At 50.3% G+C, this 19,430-nt stretch overlaps 1 protein-coding gene across 1 annotated transcript in view; it reads right to left on the bottom strand.

The window, feature by feature from the left end:
- Positions 1–612: 612 nt before the first annotated feature.
- Positions 613–19,430, bottom strand: part of LOC115458969 (transformer-2 protein homolog alpha-like) — a gene marked incomplete at its 3' end in the record, with an annotated part of 34,983 nt that continues 16,165 nt past the window's right edge. The window contains exons 2-3 of the mRNA XM_030188828.1: positions 13,352–13,485; positions 613–796 (exon numbers count right to left, since the gene is read on the bottom strand). Of these exons, the coding sequence (XP_030044688.1) occupies positions 613–796; positions 13,352–13,485 (318 nt within the window). The remainder of the gene's footprint in view (positions 797–13,351; positions 13,486–19,430) is intronic.

The following is a 19,430-nucleotide window of genomic DNA, read 5'->3' as shown; positions in this document are numbered from 1 at the left end:
CAAAAAACTTAACTGGGGACACCAAGGTGTCAAAGATATCTAAGCACAAGATGCAGAATAAATACTTCAACTTCAACAGATAAAATCTTGGGTAGAGCGTAACAGTAAATTGTATTGGATCCGTGAAAAAAAAAATGGAGACAAGTAGTGTCCTGTGTGATGATACAGGTATGCATGTCTGTTTGGTTTCTCAGAGGCTTCCAGAACTTTTCAGGCTAGAGACCCCCCCCCCCCCCCCCAATACACACACCAAAGGGCTCCATTGGATGATTTCATCCATTTATCAAGGTTTAGCATCCTGCTTACACATGGGGGGGGAGGGGGGGGGGGTAAAAAGTACTATATCCGTGACCTCTTTTCAAAGGACAGACATATGCCACATTTTACAAATATTTTTCATCCAGAAAGTTGAAAAATAGTAGCACATTAAAAACATGTTTCAACTTACAAAAATAACTCCTAAGCAACCTTCTCCATGTATGTCATCATACATATGAAGCAACCACAGCCTAGCAACTGCTATACATTAACACTGGTTGACTGAACTGTTTCAGGTAAAACCTTTACAGAAAACATAGGACAATATTAGAATCAGATACATTTTCAGCTTACATAATTAATACAACGTACTCTGCTGCCAGTGTGCCGCCTCCGATTTGACATGGGAGAGTGGCTACGACTTCTTCGGCGGCGATATTCAGGTGTGTATGATCTGCTTCGAGATCGTCTCCGATGTGAATGGGAACGGGACCTGGAGCGTGTATAATGTCTATGAGAATGCCTTCTAGATCTTGACCTAAAAAAATAAATAAATAAAACAAATACTGAGTGCAATAAAATGAACTAGTGTGGAGGAGTATGAGCACCTCACAAGCAAAGGACAAGGAAAAGGAATTACACATTTTATGTATGTTATACTCCGCTTAAGTATAAGCGGACTATAAATTAATAAACCACAACCGTAACCAATTTGGTGCATAAATATATAAATGCTGTTTTAACCATTTCTATTTCTCACATATAACAATGCTGTTTTCTGCAGATTAAAGCATAAAAATGACAAACAGTACTATTCATTACATTTTACAAATACAACCAATGCCCAGAATTTATACAGAGCATTCCAATTCTTTGAAAAAAAAAAAATGCCTTGCTCCACCAGGTGTTCTTTTATCTATTGATGACTTCCTGGTCAGTGCAGGACCCACACTGTTCTTAAAAAACCAGCGTTTCTAGGACTCCTGAAACATAAGAATCAACAATTCACACAAACCTATTTCTGAAGCCCTAATGTACTAAAGCATACCAACTTTTGGCATGTATTTTTCTTTTACTCCTGTTTAGCATTCAAAACACCAAGTTTCACACCCATATTAGCAGATGATACCAAACTCTGCAAAAGGGGAAACACCCCTGATGGTGTGGATAACATGAGGAAGGACTTAGGGAAGTTAGAGGAATGGTCTGAAATTTGGCAGCTTAGATTTAATGCTAAAAAAAAATGCAGGGTCATGCGTTTAGGCTACAAAAACTAGAGGGAATGGTACAGTTTAGGGGGTGAAAAACATTTGTGCACAAGAGAGGAGCGGGACTTGGGTGTGATCATCTTAAGGTGGCCAATTAAGTAGAAAAGCTTGAAAGATGGTGAAAGCTAGAAAGATGCTTGGGTGCACAGGGAAAGGCATGGCCAGCAGGAAAAAGGAGGTGATAAAGTGAATGATACATACCTGTAGCAGGTGTTCTCCGAGGACAGCAGGCTGATTGTTCTCACGACTGGGTGACGTCCGCGGCAGCCCCCACCAACCGGAAAAGGCTTCGCGGGACGGTCGGCACGCAGGGCACGCCCACCGCGCATGCGCGGCCGTCTTCCCGCCCGTGCGCGACCGCTCCCGCCAGTTGAATGACAAGCAATAAAATATGAAACACAACTCCAAAGGGGAGGAGGGAGGGTAGGTGAGAACAATCAGCCTGCTGTCCTCGGAGAACACCTGCTACAGGTATGTATCATTCACTTTCTCCGAGGACAAGCAGGCTGCTTGTTCTCACGACTGGGGTATCCCTAGCTCTCAGGCTCACTCAAAACAAGAACCCAGGTCAATTGAACCTCGCAACGGCGAGGGTATAACAGAAATTGACCTACGAAGAACAACTAACTGAGAGTGCAGCCTGACCCGAATAAATTCGGGTCCTGGAGGGTGGAGTTGGATTTACACCCCAAACAGATTCTGCAGCACCGACTGCCCGAACCGACTGTCGCGTCGGGTATCCTGCTGGAGGCAGTAATGAGATGTGAATGTGTGGACAGATGACCACGTCGCAGCTTTGCAAATTTCTTCAATAGTGGCTGACTTCAGGTGGGCCACTGACGCTGCCATGGCTCTAACACTATGAGCCGTGACATGACCCTCAAGAGCCAGCCCAGCCTGGGCGTAAGTGAAGGAAATGCAATCTGCTAGCCAATTGGAGATGGTGCGTTTCCCGACAGCGACCCCTAGCCTGTTAGGGTCGAAAGAAACAAACAATTGGGCGGACTGTCTGTGGGGCTGTGTCCGCTCCAAGTAGAAGGCCAATGCTCTCTTGCAGTCCAATGTGTGCAACTGACGTTCAGCAGGGCGGGTATGCGGCCTGGGGAAGAATGTTGGCAAGACAATTGACTGGTTAAGATGGAACTCCGACACCACCTTCGGCAGGAACTTTTGGTGGGTGAGGAGCACTACTCTGTTGTGATGAAATTTGGTATATGGAGCATGAGCTACTAGGGCTTGAAGCTCACTGACCCTACGAGCTGAAGTAACTGCCACCAAGAAAATGACCTTCCAGGTCAAGTACTTCAGATGGCAGGTATTCAGTGGCTCAAAAGGAGGTTTCATCAGCTGGGTGAGGACGACGTTGAGATCCCATGACACTGTAGGAGGCTTGATAGGGGGCTTTGACAAAAGCAAGCCTCTCATGAATCGAACGACTAAAGGCTCTCCAGAGATGGCTTTACCTTCCACACGATAATGGTAAGCACTAATCGCACTAAGGTGATTCCTTACTGAGTTGGTCTTGAGGCCAGACTCTGATAAGTGTAGAAGGTATTCAAGCAGGTTCTGTGCAGGGCAAGAACGAGGTTCTAGGGCCTTGCTCTCACACCAAACGACAAACCTCCTCCACTTGAAAAAGTAACTCTTTTTAGTGGAATCCTTCCTAGAGGCAAGCAGGACCCGGGAGACACCCTCCGACAGACCCAACGCAGCGAAGTCTACGCCCTCAACATCCAGGCCGTGAGAGCCAGAGACTGAAGGTTGGGGTGCAGTAACGCTCCGTCGTTCTGCGAAATGAGAGTCGGAAAACACTCCAATCTCCACGGTTCTTCTGAGGACAACTCCAGAAGAAGAGGGAACCAGATCTGACGGGGCCAAAAGGGCGCTATCAGAATCATGGTGCCGCGGTCGTGCTTGAGCTTCAGTAAGGTCTTCCCCACCAAAGGTATGGGAGGATAAGCATACAGGAGGCCGGTCCCCCAAAGGAGGAGAAAGGCGTCCGACGCTAGCCTGCCGTGTGTCTGAAGTCTGGAACAGAACAGAGGCAGCTTGTGGTTGGTCTGAGAGGCGAAAAGGTCCACCGAGGGGGTGCCCCACTCTCGGAAGATCTTGCGTACCACTCTGGAATGGAGCGACCACTCGTGCGGTTGCATGACTCTGCTCAGTCTGTCGGCCAGACTGTTGTTTACGCCTGCCAGGTATGTGGCTTGGAGGAGCATGCCAAACTGGCACGCCCAGCGCCACAGCCCGACGGCTTCCTGACACAGGGGGCGAGATCCGGTGCCCCCCTGCTTGTTGACGTAATACATTGCAACCTGATTGTCTGTCCGAATTTGGATAATTTGGCAGGACAGCCGATCTCTGAAAGCCTTCAGCGCGTTCCAGATGGCTCGGAGCTCCAGGAGGTTGATCTGCAGATCCTTTTCCTGGAGGGACCACAGACCCTGGGTGTGAAGCCCATCGACATGCGCTCCCCAACCCAGGCGAGATGCATCCGTCGTCAGCACCTTCGTGGGCTGCGGAATTTGGAATGGACGTCCCAGAGTCAAATTGGTCCGGATGGTCCACCAGAGCAGTGAAGTGCGGCAACTGGTGGAGAGGCGGATGACATCTTCTAGATTCCCGGTGGCTTGGAACCACTGGGAAGCTAGGGTCCATTGAGCAGATCTCATGTGAAGACGAGCCATGGGAGTCACATGAACTGTGGAGGCCATATGACCCAGAAGTCTCAACATCTGCCGAGCTGTGACCTGCTGAGACGCTCTGGCCTGCGAAGAGAGAGACAGGAGGTTGTTGGCCCTCGCTTCGGGAAGGAAGGCCTGAGCCGTCTGGGTATTCAGCAGAGCTCCTATGAATTCCAGAGACTGGGTTGGCTGGAGATGGGACTTTGGGTAATTTATCACAAACCCCAGCAGCTCCAGGAGTTGAATAGTGCACTGCATGGACCGGAGGGCTCCTGCCTCCGAGGTGTTCTTGACCAGCCAATCGTCGAGATATGGGAACACGTGCACTCCCAGCCTGCGTAGGTACGCCGCCACCACCACGAGGCACTTTGTAAACACTCGTGGGGCGGAGGCGAGCCCAAAGGGCAGCACACAATACTGAAAGTGCCGTGCGCCCAGGCGGAATCTGAGATACTGTCTGTGAGCTGGCAGTATCGGGATGTGAGTATATGCATCCTTTAAATCCAGGGAACATAGCCAATCGTTTTTCTGAATCATTGGCAGAAGGGTGCCCAAGGAAAGCATCCTGAACTTTTCTTTGACCAGGAATTTGTTCAGGCCTCTCAGGTCTAGGATGGGACGCATCCCCCCTGTTTTCTTTTCCACAAGGAAGTACCTGGAATAGAATCCCTGCCCTTCCTGCCCGGGTGGTACGGGCTCGACCGCATTGGCGCTGAGAAGGGCGGAGAGTTCCTCTGCAAGTACCTGCTTGTGATGGGAGCTGAAGGATTGAGCTCCCGGAGGACAATTTGGAGGCAGGGAGGCCAAATTCAGGGCGTATCCGCACCGCACTATTTGGAGAACCCACTGGTCGGAGGTTATGAGAGGCCACCTTTGGTGAAAAAATTTTAACCTCCCCCCGACCGGCAGATCGTCCGGTACGGACACTTTGAGGGCGGCTATGTTCCCGTGGATCCAGTCAAAAGCCCGTCCCTGGCTTTTGCTGTGGAGGCGCAGGGGGCTGCTTAGGCGCACGCTGTTGACGGGAACGAGCGCGCTGGGGCTGTCCCTGTGCCTGACGAGGCCTTCGGGCCGGCTGGTTGTACCTACGCTTTGCAAAAGAATAGGGTGCAGCCTGCCGGGCCCGGGAAAAACGTCCACCTGCTGAGGTGGATGCTGAAGGCGCCCGGTGGGAGAGCTTGTCGAGAGCGGTTTCCCGCTGATGCAGTTGGTCCACCATCTGCTCGACCTTCTCACCAAAAATGTTATCCCCCCGGCAAGGGACGTCGGCCAGTCTCTGCTGGGTGCGGTTGTCCAGGTCAGAGGCACGCAGCCATGAGAGCCTGCGCATCACTATACCTTGGGCCGCAGCACGAGATGCCACGTCACAGGTGTCATAGATACCCCTGGACAGGAACTTTCTGCACGCCTTCAGCTGCCTGACCACCTCCTGATAAGGCCTGGACTGCTCCGGCGGGAGCTTATCGACCAGGCCCGCCAGTTGTTGCACATTAGTCCGCATGTGGATGCTCATATAGAGCAGGTATGACTGGATGCGGGTCACGAGCATGGAGGATTGGTAGGCCTTCCTCCCAAACGAGTCCAGAGTGCGAGACTCCCGCCCCGGGGGCGCCGAGGCGGTATCCCTCGAACTCCGTGCCCTCTTGAGAGCAGAATCCACGACCGCCGAGTCATGGGGCAATTGGGGCCGCATTAACTCTGGGTCAGAGTGGATCCTGTACTGGGACTCTGCTTTCTTGGGAATGGTGGGGTTAGTTAACGGTCGCACCCAGTTCCGAAGCAGTGTCTCCTTGAGGACATTGTGCAGCGGTACCGTGGAGGACTCTCTAGGTGGTGATGGATAGCTCTTCCACAGAGACCACGGGAAAGGGAATGCTAATAAACATATCCCGCACAAAGGAGGCAAAGGAGAGACTCTCAGGAGGTGAGAGCTTCCTCTCCGGTGAAGGCGTGGGGTCCGAGGGAAGGCCCGTAGACTCCTCTGAGGAGAAATATCTAGGGTCCTCTTCTTCCCCCCACGAGGCCTCATCCTCGGTATCGGACATAAGCTCGTGGAGCTGAGTCCTGAACCGGGCCCGGCTCGACGTCGAGGCACCGAGGTCTCGGTGTCGTCGAGCGGTGGACTCCCGCGCCGGCGGGGACGGAGCTCCCTCCATCGACGTCGACGGGGACTCCACCTGCGTGGCGGTCGAGACCGGCGCCGCAAGCGGCGGCGGTGTCGACGGCCCCGGCGCCGGGCTAGAGCTCGCCGGCGCCACAGACATCGGCGCCGAGGGCGCAAGCACCCCCGGCGCCGGCACAGCCTGGCGCATCAGCCCTTCCAAGATCCCCGGAAGGATGGCTCTGAGGCACTCGTCCAGGCCCGCTGCCGGGAAAGGCGGTGGGGCCGGTAAGGGTGTCGGTGCCAGAAGCTGATGGGGGCCAGGAGACGGCACCGAGGTGCCGGAACCCTGACGCGTCGGTACCTCCACAACCGACGGGGACCTCTCCTCTCGACGATGACGCTTCGGCGTCGCCTCCTCTCCGATGTCCGGATGCACCGAGGGCGACCGGTGACGACGCTTCTTGTTTTTCTTTCGATGCGCGTCACCGGCGCCGGGAGGTATGGAGGAGGAAGAGGACGATCCCCCTCAGTCCTGAGGAGCCGGGTCAGACAGGGTGCGGTCCCGTGGGCCACGGGCTGAGGGAGTGACCGGGGCCGACTGCCCACGCGGCCGCTCACCTCTACCCTCGCCGGCGGACCGGCGGGCCGACGGGACCTGTTCTCCTGGGGTCGATGCCATCGGTGCCGATGTCTCGGGCATCGATACCGGTACCGAAGGACCGGGCGTCGATACCGATGCCGTCGAGGTCGAGGGGCCGGCGCAAGTTCCAAAAAGACGGTCCCGCAGAACTTGCCTCGCAACCTGAGTCCGTTTCCGGAGACCGAGACACAGGGAACACGACTTGATATTGTGCTCCGGCCCGAGGCACTGGAGGCACCAAGCGTGAGTGTCGGTCTGCGAGATCGGCCGGCCGCAGCGACCACACTTTTTAAATCCACTCGGGACCTTCGAGGACATCGACGGAAAAATCGCGTCGGCGAAGTCAAAGTTGTCAATGGTGGCTGAAATCACACCTCGAAAAAAGAAAACGACCGTGCGGCGTCCCCGCTGGAAACGAGGGAAAAAAGGGAGCGCGTGCTCCACACGCTCAGGTTTTTTTTTTTTTTTTGAAAAAGAAACCGGCGGTAACAAAAATGAAGAGAAAAAGCAACGATCCGCGTAAACGCGATCGAAAATCCGGCGGCTGAAAACAGAGAGAGCGGCAAAGCACAACTCTCTCCAGACGCGGAAAAAAAGGAACTGGCGGGAGCGGTCGCGCACGGGCGGGAAGACTGCCGCGCATGAACGGTGGGCGTGCCCTGCGTGCCGACCGTCCCACGAAGCCTTTTCCGGTTGGTGGGGGCTGCCGCGGATGTCACCCAGTCGTGAGAACAAGCAGCCTGCTTGTCCTCGGAGAACAAAAAGTACACTACTGGAACTTTTTTTTTTTTTAAATGACAATAATAAAATAAAGAAACAAATCACTTTCCTGGGCCTGAGAGGAGCGCAGAAAAAAAAACTACGGCACCTCAACACGCAGAAAAGAAAACCGAGAGAACGCGCTCACACGGGATATCAGTCCGCACATGCCCGCCAGAAGACTCTGGCAAAATTTTAAATATTTTGCTGGCAAAATACAGTCCGATTCCTGGGCCGACGCAGACGTCGACCCACATGTGAGAACAAGCAGCCTGCTTGTCCTTGGAGAATGCTGGATTCATCTGCTGCTACTAAAGGAAAGAAAAATTATCAGGTAAGACATAATTTTACATTTCTTAACATCAGCAGCAGATGAATCCAGAGACTTGTAGGATGTAGCAAAGTAGTCCTGAAATAGGGTGGGTATAAAGTCTTCTGCGGACAGTACAACTACTGTAGAAGAGGTAGCCACCTGAGCAGAAAACCACAAAAAAGAAGCACCTGGAGCACAAAAGAAAGAAGACCAGATCTGCCCTGGAAAAACGGACAGGAGTGTCCTAAAATTTCCCGGATCAAAGATGTCCGGTAACTCCCAATCCACTAGCAACAGGGACGAGACAGACTTTGCTCCCCCGCCAGCCAGCATAGGAGTGGAAGCCCCACGATGCTGTGAAGCCCCGAGACAAGTACCAACAAGTGAACAGACCAATGGAACAGTTGGTTGCCCGTCCCGCTTGCAAGAAGTGGCTGAGGTGAACAGCCCTTGTGCCTCGTAGAGCCAGTATGGACAAGGAAGAACTCTGCAGTTGCGAAACCCCAAGGCAAATCACCCCCTAATGAAGTAACCAATGGAACCGACTGGCTGCCCCTCCAGTGCACAGGAAGAAGCCAAGGTCAACGGAGACGAAGACCAGAAGCCCCCCTAAGCACAGAAAGGCAGCAAGGAGCACTTCTCCATCCGAGCAAAAAAAAAAAAAAACCCCAAAGAACTAAAGAGGACGAAGTCCAGAGGCCAAAGTCCTCTCAGACTGTCTCCCAGAGCGGAGACCAAAGACCAGACTGTTAATCATGAGTTACAGCAACCCAAATCAGAGGTCGAGTAGAAACCAAACAGGAAGGGTGGTCAAACACATTCCCCAGAAGATGCCTAACATGTAGCTCAGTCGGTGGTCACTCCCGATGAGGAAACACTCAGTAAGGAGAAATTAGGCCTTACCTGCTAATTTGCCTTCCTTTAGTCCCTCCGGACCGGCCCAGCAGGTGGAGACTGAGAATTCTGACTCAGGGCAAGATGCACTAAAAACTCGTTAAAGCTCTTCCTTACCAATTCCCTTAGACACGAATTGGGAAACTAGTAAAGAAACTACTCCTGTTACCCAAAGAAAGCACAAAAGGAGAACACACAGACACAAATTTGGACATATTACCATGCTCTATATTTAGAAATGGAACCATATCCTACATGCAGAGACGGAGTAGGTGAATCAGTGCTCAATATGCAGAGATACTGTATAGCTATGCTCAACATGAGAAATAAAACAGCTCTTAACGTTCAGAATAGATCCGATGTTGAGAACCTAGTCCTATGCTACCACAGAATATTTCAAGAGACAGTCTCTAAGAGGAGCAGACAATCAGCAGTTCTCTGCAAACACCAAGACTGATGTACCAATATAGAGCAAAGAGTCACTGCCACTAGAGTTTCAGAGGGAACAGCACAGCGCAATGGTGGCTCAGAGTGCTCAAACGAGATCCGCATACCACGGCCGTCCGGGCCCACTAGAACGACCGGCCCCCGATGCCGCCCTATGCGGCAAAGAACTCTCCCTATCAGAGGCCACGGAGGAAAAACATACAGTAGCGGTTGCTCCGGCCATGGCTGGAGAAGAGCGTCCAATCCTGCGGATCCTGGCTGCCATTTGCGGCTGAAGAACTGGGGAACTTTGGCATTGCAAGCCATGGCGATGAGATCCATTACTGGTCTTCCCCGACGTTGACAGATCAGCCGAAAATCCGAGTCCAACAGCGTCCATTCCACTGCGTCCAAATGAGTCCGGCTGAGAAAATCCGCTTGAACATTGTCTTCACCCGCAATGTGCGCTGCAGACAGACTCTAAACATGCGCTTCCGCCCATACGAGAAGACGAGACGAGACACTTCCACTGCCAAGGGAAGACTGCGAGTGCCCCCCTGCCGATTGATGTAGGCCACCGTCATGGTGTTGTCCAAGAATACATGAACCGCCTGCCCCTGCAGAAGGTCCTGAAAACTCCCCAGCGCATTCACGACTGCTCATAACTCGACCAAGGGAGGTGTCGTTGATAATAAGCGACATCGGTGACCATCTGCTCAAAAGGAAATTCTGAATAGGCCGCATGTGAGCCCTTGCCCATGGAATGACCTCCAAGGTCGCCATCATGGAACCGAGGAGCTGAACATAGTCCCACACTCAGGGAGCGTGACGACTCAATAAGGTACGTACCTGAGAAAGCAATTTGATCCTTCGCCCCTCGGGGAGAAACACCTTCCCTCACTTCATATCGAACTGCACTCCAAATTATTCAAGACTCTGAGTAGGAACCAGATGACTCTTGTCCAGATTGACCACCCAACCTAAGGATTGCAACACCGCAATCACTGTCAGTGACCACTCGACTCTCCTCTGCTGTAGTCGCCCGAATCAGCCAGGCGTCGAGATATGGATGCACCCGAATCCCCTCCTTCCGCAGGAACGCCGCCACCACAACCTTTACTTTGGAAAAAGTACATGGGGCAGTGGCCATCCAGAAAGGAAGGGCCCGAAACCGGAAGTGCTGACCGAGCACTGCAAATCGGAGAAATCGCTGATGGGGCTGCCAAATGGGAATGTATAGGTACGCTTCCCTCAAATCGAGAGCCGTCAAAAACTCACCTGGTTCAACAGCAGCAGCAACTGCCCTCAATGTCTCCATGCAGAAGTGACGAACCCGCAAAAACTGGTTTACCTTTCTGAGATCGAGAATAGGCCGAAAAGCCCCTCCTTTCTTTGGCAGCAGATGGAGTACCAACCTGTGCGCCTCTCAAGAGGAGGAACAGGCACAATAGCACCTATCCTTAGCAGGTCTCACAAACACTACAGAACCGCTGTCCTTTTGGCCCGCGATAAACAGCGGGACTCCATAAAAAAGAATTCTAAATTGTAGCCTTCTCGCACTACATCGAGGACTCACTGGTCCGAAGTAATTCTGGCCCACTCTGGAAGAAAGAGAGAAAGTCGATCTGCTCTCTTCCTGAGTGGACCTGCGCCCCATCATTGGGAGGATCGAGCCGGAGCCCCCTGACGAGAGGGGGGTCCAGCCGGACGCTTCTCGTTGCGAAAGGAAGAACACTGCCCAAAACGAGAATGCTGGAAGGCTGCGTTGGAGCGGCAATACCGTCGCAACTCCCTAAACCATGACCTCAAAGCTCCCTGCCTGGGCGTAGACTTGGTTCTATCCTCTGGGAGACAGCGAGATTTGGAATCCACTAAATCTTTAACAATCTTTTCTAGGTCTTCCCCAAAAAGCAATTTCACTTGGAAAGGCAATTTAATAAGCCACTGCTTAGAGGCCATATCCGTGGCCCAATGACGGAGCCACAGAAGACGTCGAGAGGAAACGGTCAAGGCCATGAGTTTGGCCGAAGCACGGACCAAATCATACAAGGCATCCGCCAAGTACGCCAGCCCAATGTCAATCAGGGGCAATTGAGGAGTGTCCGACATATCTGACTCCGAAAACTAATCCATGACAGAATGTAGGCAACTGAGACAAGCTGTAGCCACATAAGAACTACAAACAGAAGCTTGAAGTGTCAAAGCAGCCACCTCAAAGGCACGTTTCAAAGAGGCCTCCAGCCGTCTGTCTTGCAGATCCTTGAGTGCCACACCACCTTCCACTGGAAGAGTAGTCTTCTTAGTGACCGCCCTCACCACAGCATTCACCCTAGGTAAAGCAAACTTCTCTAAATGATCCGCTGAAACCGGATACAGCCTGGCCATAGCCCCGGCTACTTTCAGTCCCCCATCCAGATCCGCCCACTGAGCCGAAATCAACACTTCAATAGCTTCATGTACCGGAAAGGCCTTAGAAGGTCGTCTGGTACTAGCCATCTTGGGGTTGACCGCCTGAGAAGCCGCAACCTCAGGGTCCTCTATATTCAGGGCTTCCGGCGATAAAGGAGGACAACTCCTCCTTATGGAAAATCCTCACGGCGGAAGAGTCCTCCGGTTGGTCAGTGAGGACACCGTCCTCTACCCGTCTGCTCCGAGAGAGCCACCACAGAGGGAGATGCAGGCGACTGTATGCAGGACCCCTCCTCCGACCCCCCCCCCCCCAAAAAAAAAAACCTAGGCTTTTTAAGGGAGGAGAAACCTTCTGGGGAAAACCCCAAAATCTCTTGGTTACCCCCAGAGAGGATCAAAGGCCAAAGCTTCGCAGCCGCGTGAGGGGGGGGAGGGCAAGAACCTTTTCAACAAAAACGTCTGATGGAGTAGCAAAATAAACTCTGGTGAAAACCCCTCCCCCGCAATGGAGGAGGTCGCAGCCATGGCACCTGCACCAGTGCCCACAGTGCCTGATGCCCCCCCCCCCCCCGACTCCCCTACCAGCAGAGAAGCATCTGTGCCCAAAACCGCAAAAACTGGCTCTGCGACCGATCACAAAATGGCGCGAGAATCGCCAGGCTCCGGGTGGGTAAGCACACTCTCGGGGGGCCGGCGGGGGGCACCGCTCCGTCGAGTCCCGCAAAATCAGCATACCCCACACTGCAAAGGCCTTCCACCGAACGCCATTTCCCGCATCGGGAACAGCGTTTTACCGCCTGCACTGCCATCGCCCGCCCCCGAACAGGAACCCAGCAAGACTTACCCCGGACTGGGAAAGCGCAGGAACTGACAGCTGAGCCGAAGAAAAAAAAAAGAAACTCTCCGACTCCACTTCGAGGCAGGCAGGCAACAGAAAACAGGACTCGGACAGCAGTAACACAAACCTGCTCTCAGCAAAAACAAACTTCCCTGTGCTTCTCTGTTTCTCTTTTAAATAAATTCTATGTTGTTTTTTTTAGTGAGGATGCAGAAACAAACAGGGAAGGAAAGGAACAGCAAAAGCCTGTTCAGAGGGAATTTGAGGTGCAGCAGGGACCCAGCAACTGAGTATGCTGCCAAAGGGGACACCACCAGTCCGCCACCCCCGGCTCAAACTAGCCACCGGCCCAGGAGCATCCTCAGAGGCCTTGGGCACAGGAGCTGGAGAAAAAGCCGTCCACCACCTGCTGAGATAGAGACATACTAACTGAAGAAGGAGCTGACCGTCTGGCATCACTGCCTTTAGTTTATCTCTATCTCCACCTGCTGGTAGGCGGACTTAACCCACTAGTTCCTGGATTCATCTGCTGCAAGTGACAAGGAAAGTAAGTTACCACTGAAAAGCAAGAATACCAGAGTGAAAATGCACACAGTTTTGTACATAGCAGGGCTTTTTCTTTCAGGATTGGAGCAAATTTTAGATAAGTCTTAAATGTTTGCACAAAGGAAATTGAGAAGACAATAAGGGAAGAATTCCCAAACAGATACAAAATAGTAAACAGCCAGCACTCCAGAGCTTGATTTTATTATTCATACCTGGATTTTGATCTTGATCGGGAATGTGATTCAGAACCTTTTGAAGCCCGTGACTGACTGCGAGATCCTGACCTGCTCTCAGATTTTACACGAGCAGGGCTCCCAGATGGGGATTTGGACTGGGAGCGGGATGCCTAACGAAGAAAACAGTATTACAAATAGTACTTGTCATATAAATGCCTAACACCTAATATTTTAAAAAAACTTTCTATTTTACTGATTGCTCCTGAAAAATAAATGGTTAGAAACACATCTTTTTTAATACCCTCCTTAAATGTCTATTAATGGATTTAATTAACACTGTATATGCTCCTCATTAACAACCTACTTGAACCAAATCACCAAGTCTATTATTAACTTAATAATCATGCAAATTCATCTCTAACTTGATCATACAGACACTGGAACATAAACCATACATTTACTTAACCTAGGACCCATTCATTCTTCCAGATTCTTTTAATTCTAGTTCACTCTTGCTTTTTACTTTTCTTCATTCTTCATTGTTTTTCATTTTTCATCGTGAATTCTTCCCCAATTCAAACAATTCATTAAAGCCTTAAAAAAAAATTCAAGTGCTTCTATCTGACCAATCTTCTGTTCAATTTTTCCCCCATTCAATTTAATTTTCTGATCTTTAATACTTTTCATTAGCCTTCTTTTATCTTGATTTATCTTCCACATTCTTGGAAAAAACTCTTCAATTTCTTCATGAACATTAACCTTAATGGAAAAAGAACATTTAGTATATTTAAGCACGTGGGGATAATAATACTCTGCTGGTGTTCAGAATGTCATCTATCAAAATAGGAACAACCAGCAGGTGAAGTGCAAACAACTACTTTAAAACATGTATCAATGTTTACATTTCCACCTACTAAAACAACTTTGCCTATCTGTTAAATATAAAATCGCATAACATACAAAAGCTCTCTCATACTTTCATAACATTCTACTTAAAATAAATGTGCAAAAAGTGGGCTACGCCATATTGCTTAGAAGAAAGCATATGTCCTTTGAACTACTTTACTTACAAAGCTAAAATTACCCCTGCCAAACATTTCATACAGCCAGCCACAAAAGCAAAAACACTTAAAGAAACCCATCTTTAAAAAGACCACATGCATATATGTCAATACACAACATATGCAAGCCCATCCAAAAGTGTTATTAAAATATCCTGAAAGGAAACCAAACCCATTCAGAATTCCCTACTTGACTGTTAGCTCTAAAGGGGCAGAGCTGCCACATAGACTCTGAGGTTCAAATCCAACATAAGTATCCATTCAGTGAAAGAACACTTCAGCTATATGGAAACTATGATAATTAATCCAAAAGGCCAACTGGAGATTTTCAAACAAAACCCTCTGCATGGCCAATATTTAATTTCATTGCTAAGTCAAGGCTATTGATAAAAATTCTAAACACAAAAGTTAACTTGCGAAAATACCTTTCCAACTTACTATTACCAGTGAAATTATGTTTTTGATATTCTTTTTAGAAATTGCATCTGGTAACACAAATCTCAGTGACATTCCTTGTGACCTTGGGCAGGTCACTTTACCCTCTGCTGTCTCGGGTACAAAACTAACTTGTATTAACATGTGTTGATGCAATTTAACATGTTTAGTGGCAGCCCCATTATCTCAGTGGGGACTATTCAGGAAGTACATAATGCATTAAGTAAATCAAGCTCATAGATTTGAAGTCCTCTAGGGACAGAAAAATTGCTATTCTACGTGCACTTACAGTAGCTCACCTTGTGTTACTAATGAAAGGCACGAGTTAAACACAAATTAAATTTCTAAGACTCATAAATTAAGAAGCTTTTAAGTTATATCATCTTCAAGCATTACACTTATCAAAAATGAGTGGGGGGGGGGGGGGGAGCACACCAGCATGGCTTTTTATACTGTCAAAAATAGTACTCCTGTGGGAATATTGCACAGGCATCAGCACCTCTTCAGGACTGGGAAGGAAATTATCACATAGCAAGAGGCAATGGTACACAATGGGGCTACATCCTCCTCTTCTGTCACTGGGCAAGTCACTTAACCCTCCATTGCCCCAGGTACAAATAAGTACTACTACTACTACTTAACTCTACTAGGGTAACCTGTATATAATACGTAAGCCGCATTGAACCTGCTATGGAGTGGGAAAGCGCAAGGTACAAATATAGGAAAAATAAAATTAAAAAAATATATAGCCCAGCTACTCATTTGAAACGTGTGGGCTACCACAGAGTGGTTTAGATAAGCAGTCTGGTCTAGGCCAGCAGGATGACAATGTGGCAAGATCGTTCCCTCTTGCTGTGCAATCAATGCACGGAGGAAAAGTGCTTTGGAGAGGGGGAAGAGTATAGTGATAGTATGTAGAAGGAGAGTTGGGGTTTATACATCATGGGTCGGAAGAGGCACAGTGGGAGTTATGTGTATAGGGGGGGAGGAGACCTTAGAAACAGATAAATTTAGAAGTCTTACTAAAAGTTAGAGGGGTGGTAGTGAAGAGACCTTGATTGACCATCGTTGGGAACAGGAAACTGGGCCATTGGCGACAGAAAGATTCTTGAGGTTAGATTGAGAACAGAAAATGGCATGACAAACAGTTGAAGCCAATTAATTTAGTATCCCTTTCCCTCTTCTGCACAGCTGTCACCATTCACCCAAAACAAAGTTAGCAAACCTATGAGCTGCTCTATCTAGCTTTTTGTTCTTTGTTAGTAGCACTTTTATCTCACTATTATTTTCAAACATGCCCGCTAGTGCATGATATGGATGTACACAGAGGAAGTACTTGTATTATCTGTTAGAGTAGCAACAATGGAAGCGACCCCGCTGCTGTCCTCCCGAGGTCCGAATTTCCTCGCCCCGAAGGAGAGTCTCCCTATCCCGACAACGCTCGAGGACATGCATCGCAGGCTCCAGAAGCTGCTCTCCGGTTCCCACACTAGGAGCAGCGTTTAACCGATTCAGAAGGAGCTGCCAAATGCCCTGTCTGAACAACTCACGGAGCACTCCTCCCCCCCCCCCACTAGCTCCTTAGACCAAATCCCTGGTACTGTGAGAGCCTTTTGAGAACACCAAACTTGTTCTTCCTTCTTCTCCCTTTTTTAATTAGGATAATACCACTCATATGCTCCTGACATGGAAGGAAACAGCGGGAGGGGGGAGAAAGGGAGGAACCTAGGAGAACGAGGTATGCCTGCTCAGCACCTTAGCAATCTCTCAACCCCATGGGGAACCTCATCTCATCCCGAGGGAACGGGCGAGGAGTCCCAAATCCAGAGCTGCACAGCTATGACCATCTGCCTGCTAGACAGAGAGAATACTGAGTTTTGGATGTCTGCACATGAGAGCCTCAGAAGTTCTCTCTATCTCCGCCTGCTGGCAGAGGGACATAACCCACCAGTCTCTGGATTGATCTGTGGGACGCTATGGAACATCTTTTTTTCCTGTGCCTACATCAAAAGAAAAAAAAAGATGGCATGTGGGAACTTGCTCCTTTTGTTTTGTGGAATGCAGTGGTATATTATAAAAATGTACTTGACTTCTTTTATTACTACGATTTCACACAGAGGTATTGAATAATGAGGGAAGGGCTTCCTTCATGTATAAGTTCTGTCCAGAAGCAGTCTAAAGGGAAAATTAGGTTATTTCCTTGGTAATTTTCTTTCCTTTAGTCATAGCAGATGAATCCATTACGAGTGGGTTGTGTCCCAACCAGCAGGAAGAGATAGAGAGCACTGAAAAAACATAGTGCCTCATGGCCAGCTAGCTCCATCTGCCTCTTCAGTATTTGAAGCTTCCAAAGCAGTGTTACACCACAAAGCATAATAACATGAACTTTCCTCACAGCAGATGAACGCCCCAAAACTGGAGCTATAAGTCAAAGGAGGGAATGGACTCATCCTCCTGGAGAGAATGAACTCATCCTCCTGTAACTGAACAGAAATCCTGAAGACTGTTTTCCAACTTCTCCCAATGAGGGAACATATCTACAGGAAAAACTGAACAAAAAGTAACATAAATCGCATAATGAACCACTGAGGGAGGGCTCATGGATTCATCTGCTATGACTAAAGGAAAGAAGGCTACAGAATAGAATTAAATGCCCTAATAAGAGACGTGTTTGTGGAGTCCCGATGCTGTTCTGCCGCCAAACGGGCGGCGGTAGAGGAGACCTTGCAAGGCTTGATTCACATTGGGGTGGTTTCCCCCGTGGCTCCGGCCGTTACTCCATTTACTTCGTGGTGCCGTGAAAAGGAGGGTCTTTTCGGCCTATCCTGGACTTAAAACAAGTCAACAAGTCTCTGAATGTGCAGCATTTTCTCATGCAAACCCTGCACTCCGTCATAGCGGCGGTACAGCCAGGAGAGTTTCTCACGTCTCTGGACCTGAAAGAAGCTTACTTTCACATACCAATTTGGCCCCCGCACCAGAGGTTTCTGCGTTTTGCGATGATGGGAAAACATTTCCAGTTTCGGGCCTTGCCTTTTGGCCTCGCCACAGCTCCCCGAACCTTTTCCAAGGTAATGGTGGTAGTAGCTGCTTTTCTCAGGCGAGAGGGTATCCGGGTTCACCTGTACCTTGATGACTGGCTCATCAAAGCAGACTCTGCAGAAGAGAGTCATCAGGTTACAGCCAGAGTGGTCTCAGTACTGCAATATCTGGGCTGGGTCGTCAATATAGCCAAAAGTCACCTGACCCCCTCTCAATCTCTAGAGTATTTGGGGGTCCGGTTCGACACAGCCTCGGGGATGGTCTTCCTTCCCGAGCAAAGGCGGCGCAAGCTTCAGAACCAGGTCCGTCTGCTCCTCAGGATGCCTCGCCCGCGAGCTTGGGACATAGTCCAGCTGTTGGGGTCGATGACGGTCACTTTGGGAGTGGTGCCTTGGGCGAGAGCGCATCCGAGACCTCTGCAGTGCTCCCTGCTTCAAAGGTGGTCTCCAATGCAGACTCACGTGGCTCCATGCGGCCCGGCTTAGTATGGAGTGGTGGCTCTCAGACAGCATGCTGTGGCGAGGAATGCCGCTAGCGCTCCCTGATTGGTGCCTGGTGGTCACAGATGCCAGCCTGAAGGGCTGGGGTGCACATTGTCGGGGAAGGCATGCCCAGGGTCTTTGGACACCCGAGGAGTCGGAGTGGTCCATCAATCGCTTGGAGTTGAAAGTGATTTTCCAGGCGCTTCTGGCCTTTCAATTGACCCTGGAAGGATTGGCTGTCAGAGTTCTGTCGGACATGACAGCAGTGGCCTACATAAATCGCCAAGGAGGCACTCAGTGCGTAGCACTAGCAGTGCCGGCTGCGCAGATTTGCCACTGGGCCTGTGAGATGCCAAACCCCAGTGCTTACCCGAGGATAGGCGCGGCCTTCCAAGGGTCAGGCGGTTCCCTCCTCTTACAGACCTCGCTTCTGTGAAGCTAGAAGGTACCGCCCGGTGCGTTCTGCTGGGTTCACTTCGCATGCCCGTTTTCAGCAGAGGAACGCCTTTCGCTCGGACAGGCGTTCCGCAGCAGCAGGCTCAAGACCTGGAGTTCAAGGGCGACCCTCTCAATGATGGTGCGCCGGCACCCTCCTCGATTCCTGTGATAGGACGACTTTCCCTCTTTTTCGAGGAGTGGGCCAAGATTACCTCAGATCAGTGGGTCTTGGACCTGATCGGAGAAGGCCCCTCGGGGTCAGCCCATTGAGCCGTGATAAGCTCTTGGATGGAGTCATGCAAAGGAAAGGCTTGAGGCTTCTTAGTACTTGCCATCCTCGGATTACCGGAGGAGCTCTCAGTACTCCCAGGGTCTTCTATAGAGAGGACCTGCAAGGCATCAGTAATAAGCGCTGGCAGCTCATCGCGGTGGAAATCCTCACCGCGGAAGGACCATCTGGATCCGGTGGCAATCCTGCACCTTTTTCTGGCTCTCCAGACCACAAAGGCCTGCCAGACCCCTCAGAGTTCTCACATCCCGACCACAGCGGGGGGGGGGGGGGGGGGGGGGGGGGGGGGGGGGGGGAGAAAAAAGGGGGTGTGCCTATCTCTGAAGGAGAATCCACCCTTCTGCGCTTGTCTTGCAGCCATCTGTCAG

Source organism: Microcaecilia unicolor, unplaced genomic scaffold (genome assembly GCF_901765095.1).
Source record: "Microcaecilia unicolor unplaced genomic scaffold, aMicUni1.1, whole genome shotgun sequence".
Taxonomy (NCBI): Eukaryota; Metazoa; Chordata; class Amphibia; order Gymnophiona; family Siphonopidae; genus Microcaecilia; species Microcaecilia unicolor.
The sequence above is the reverse complement of the archived record's forward strand: the minus strand, read 5'-3'. Positions and strand labels throughout refer to the sequence as shown.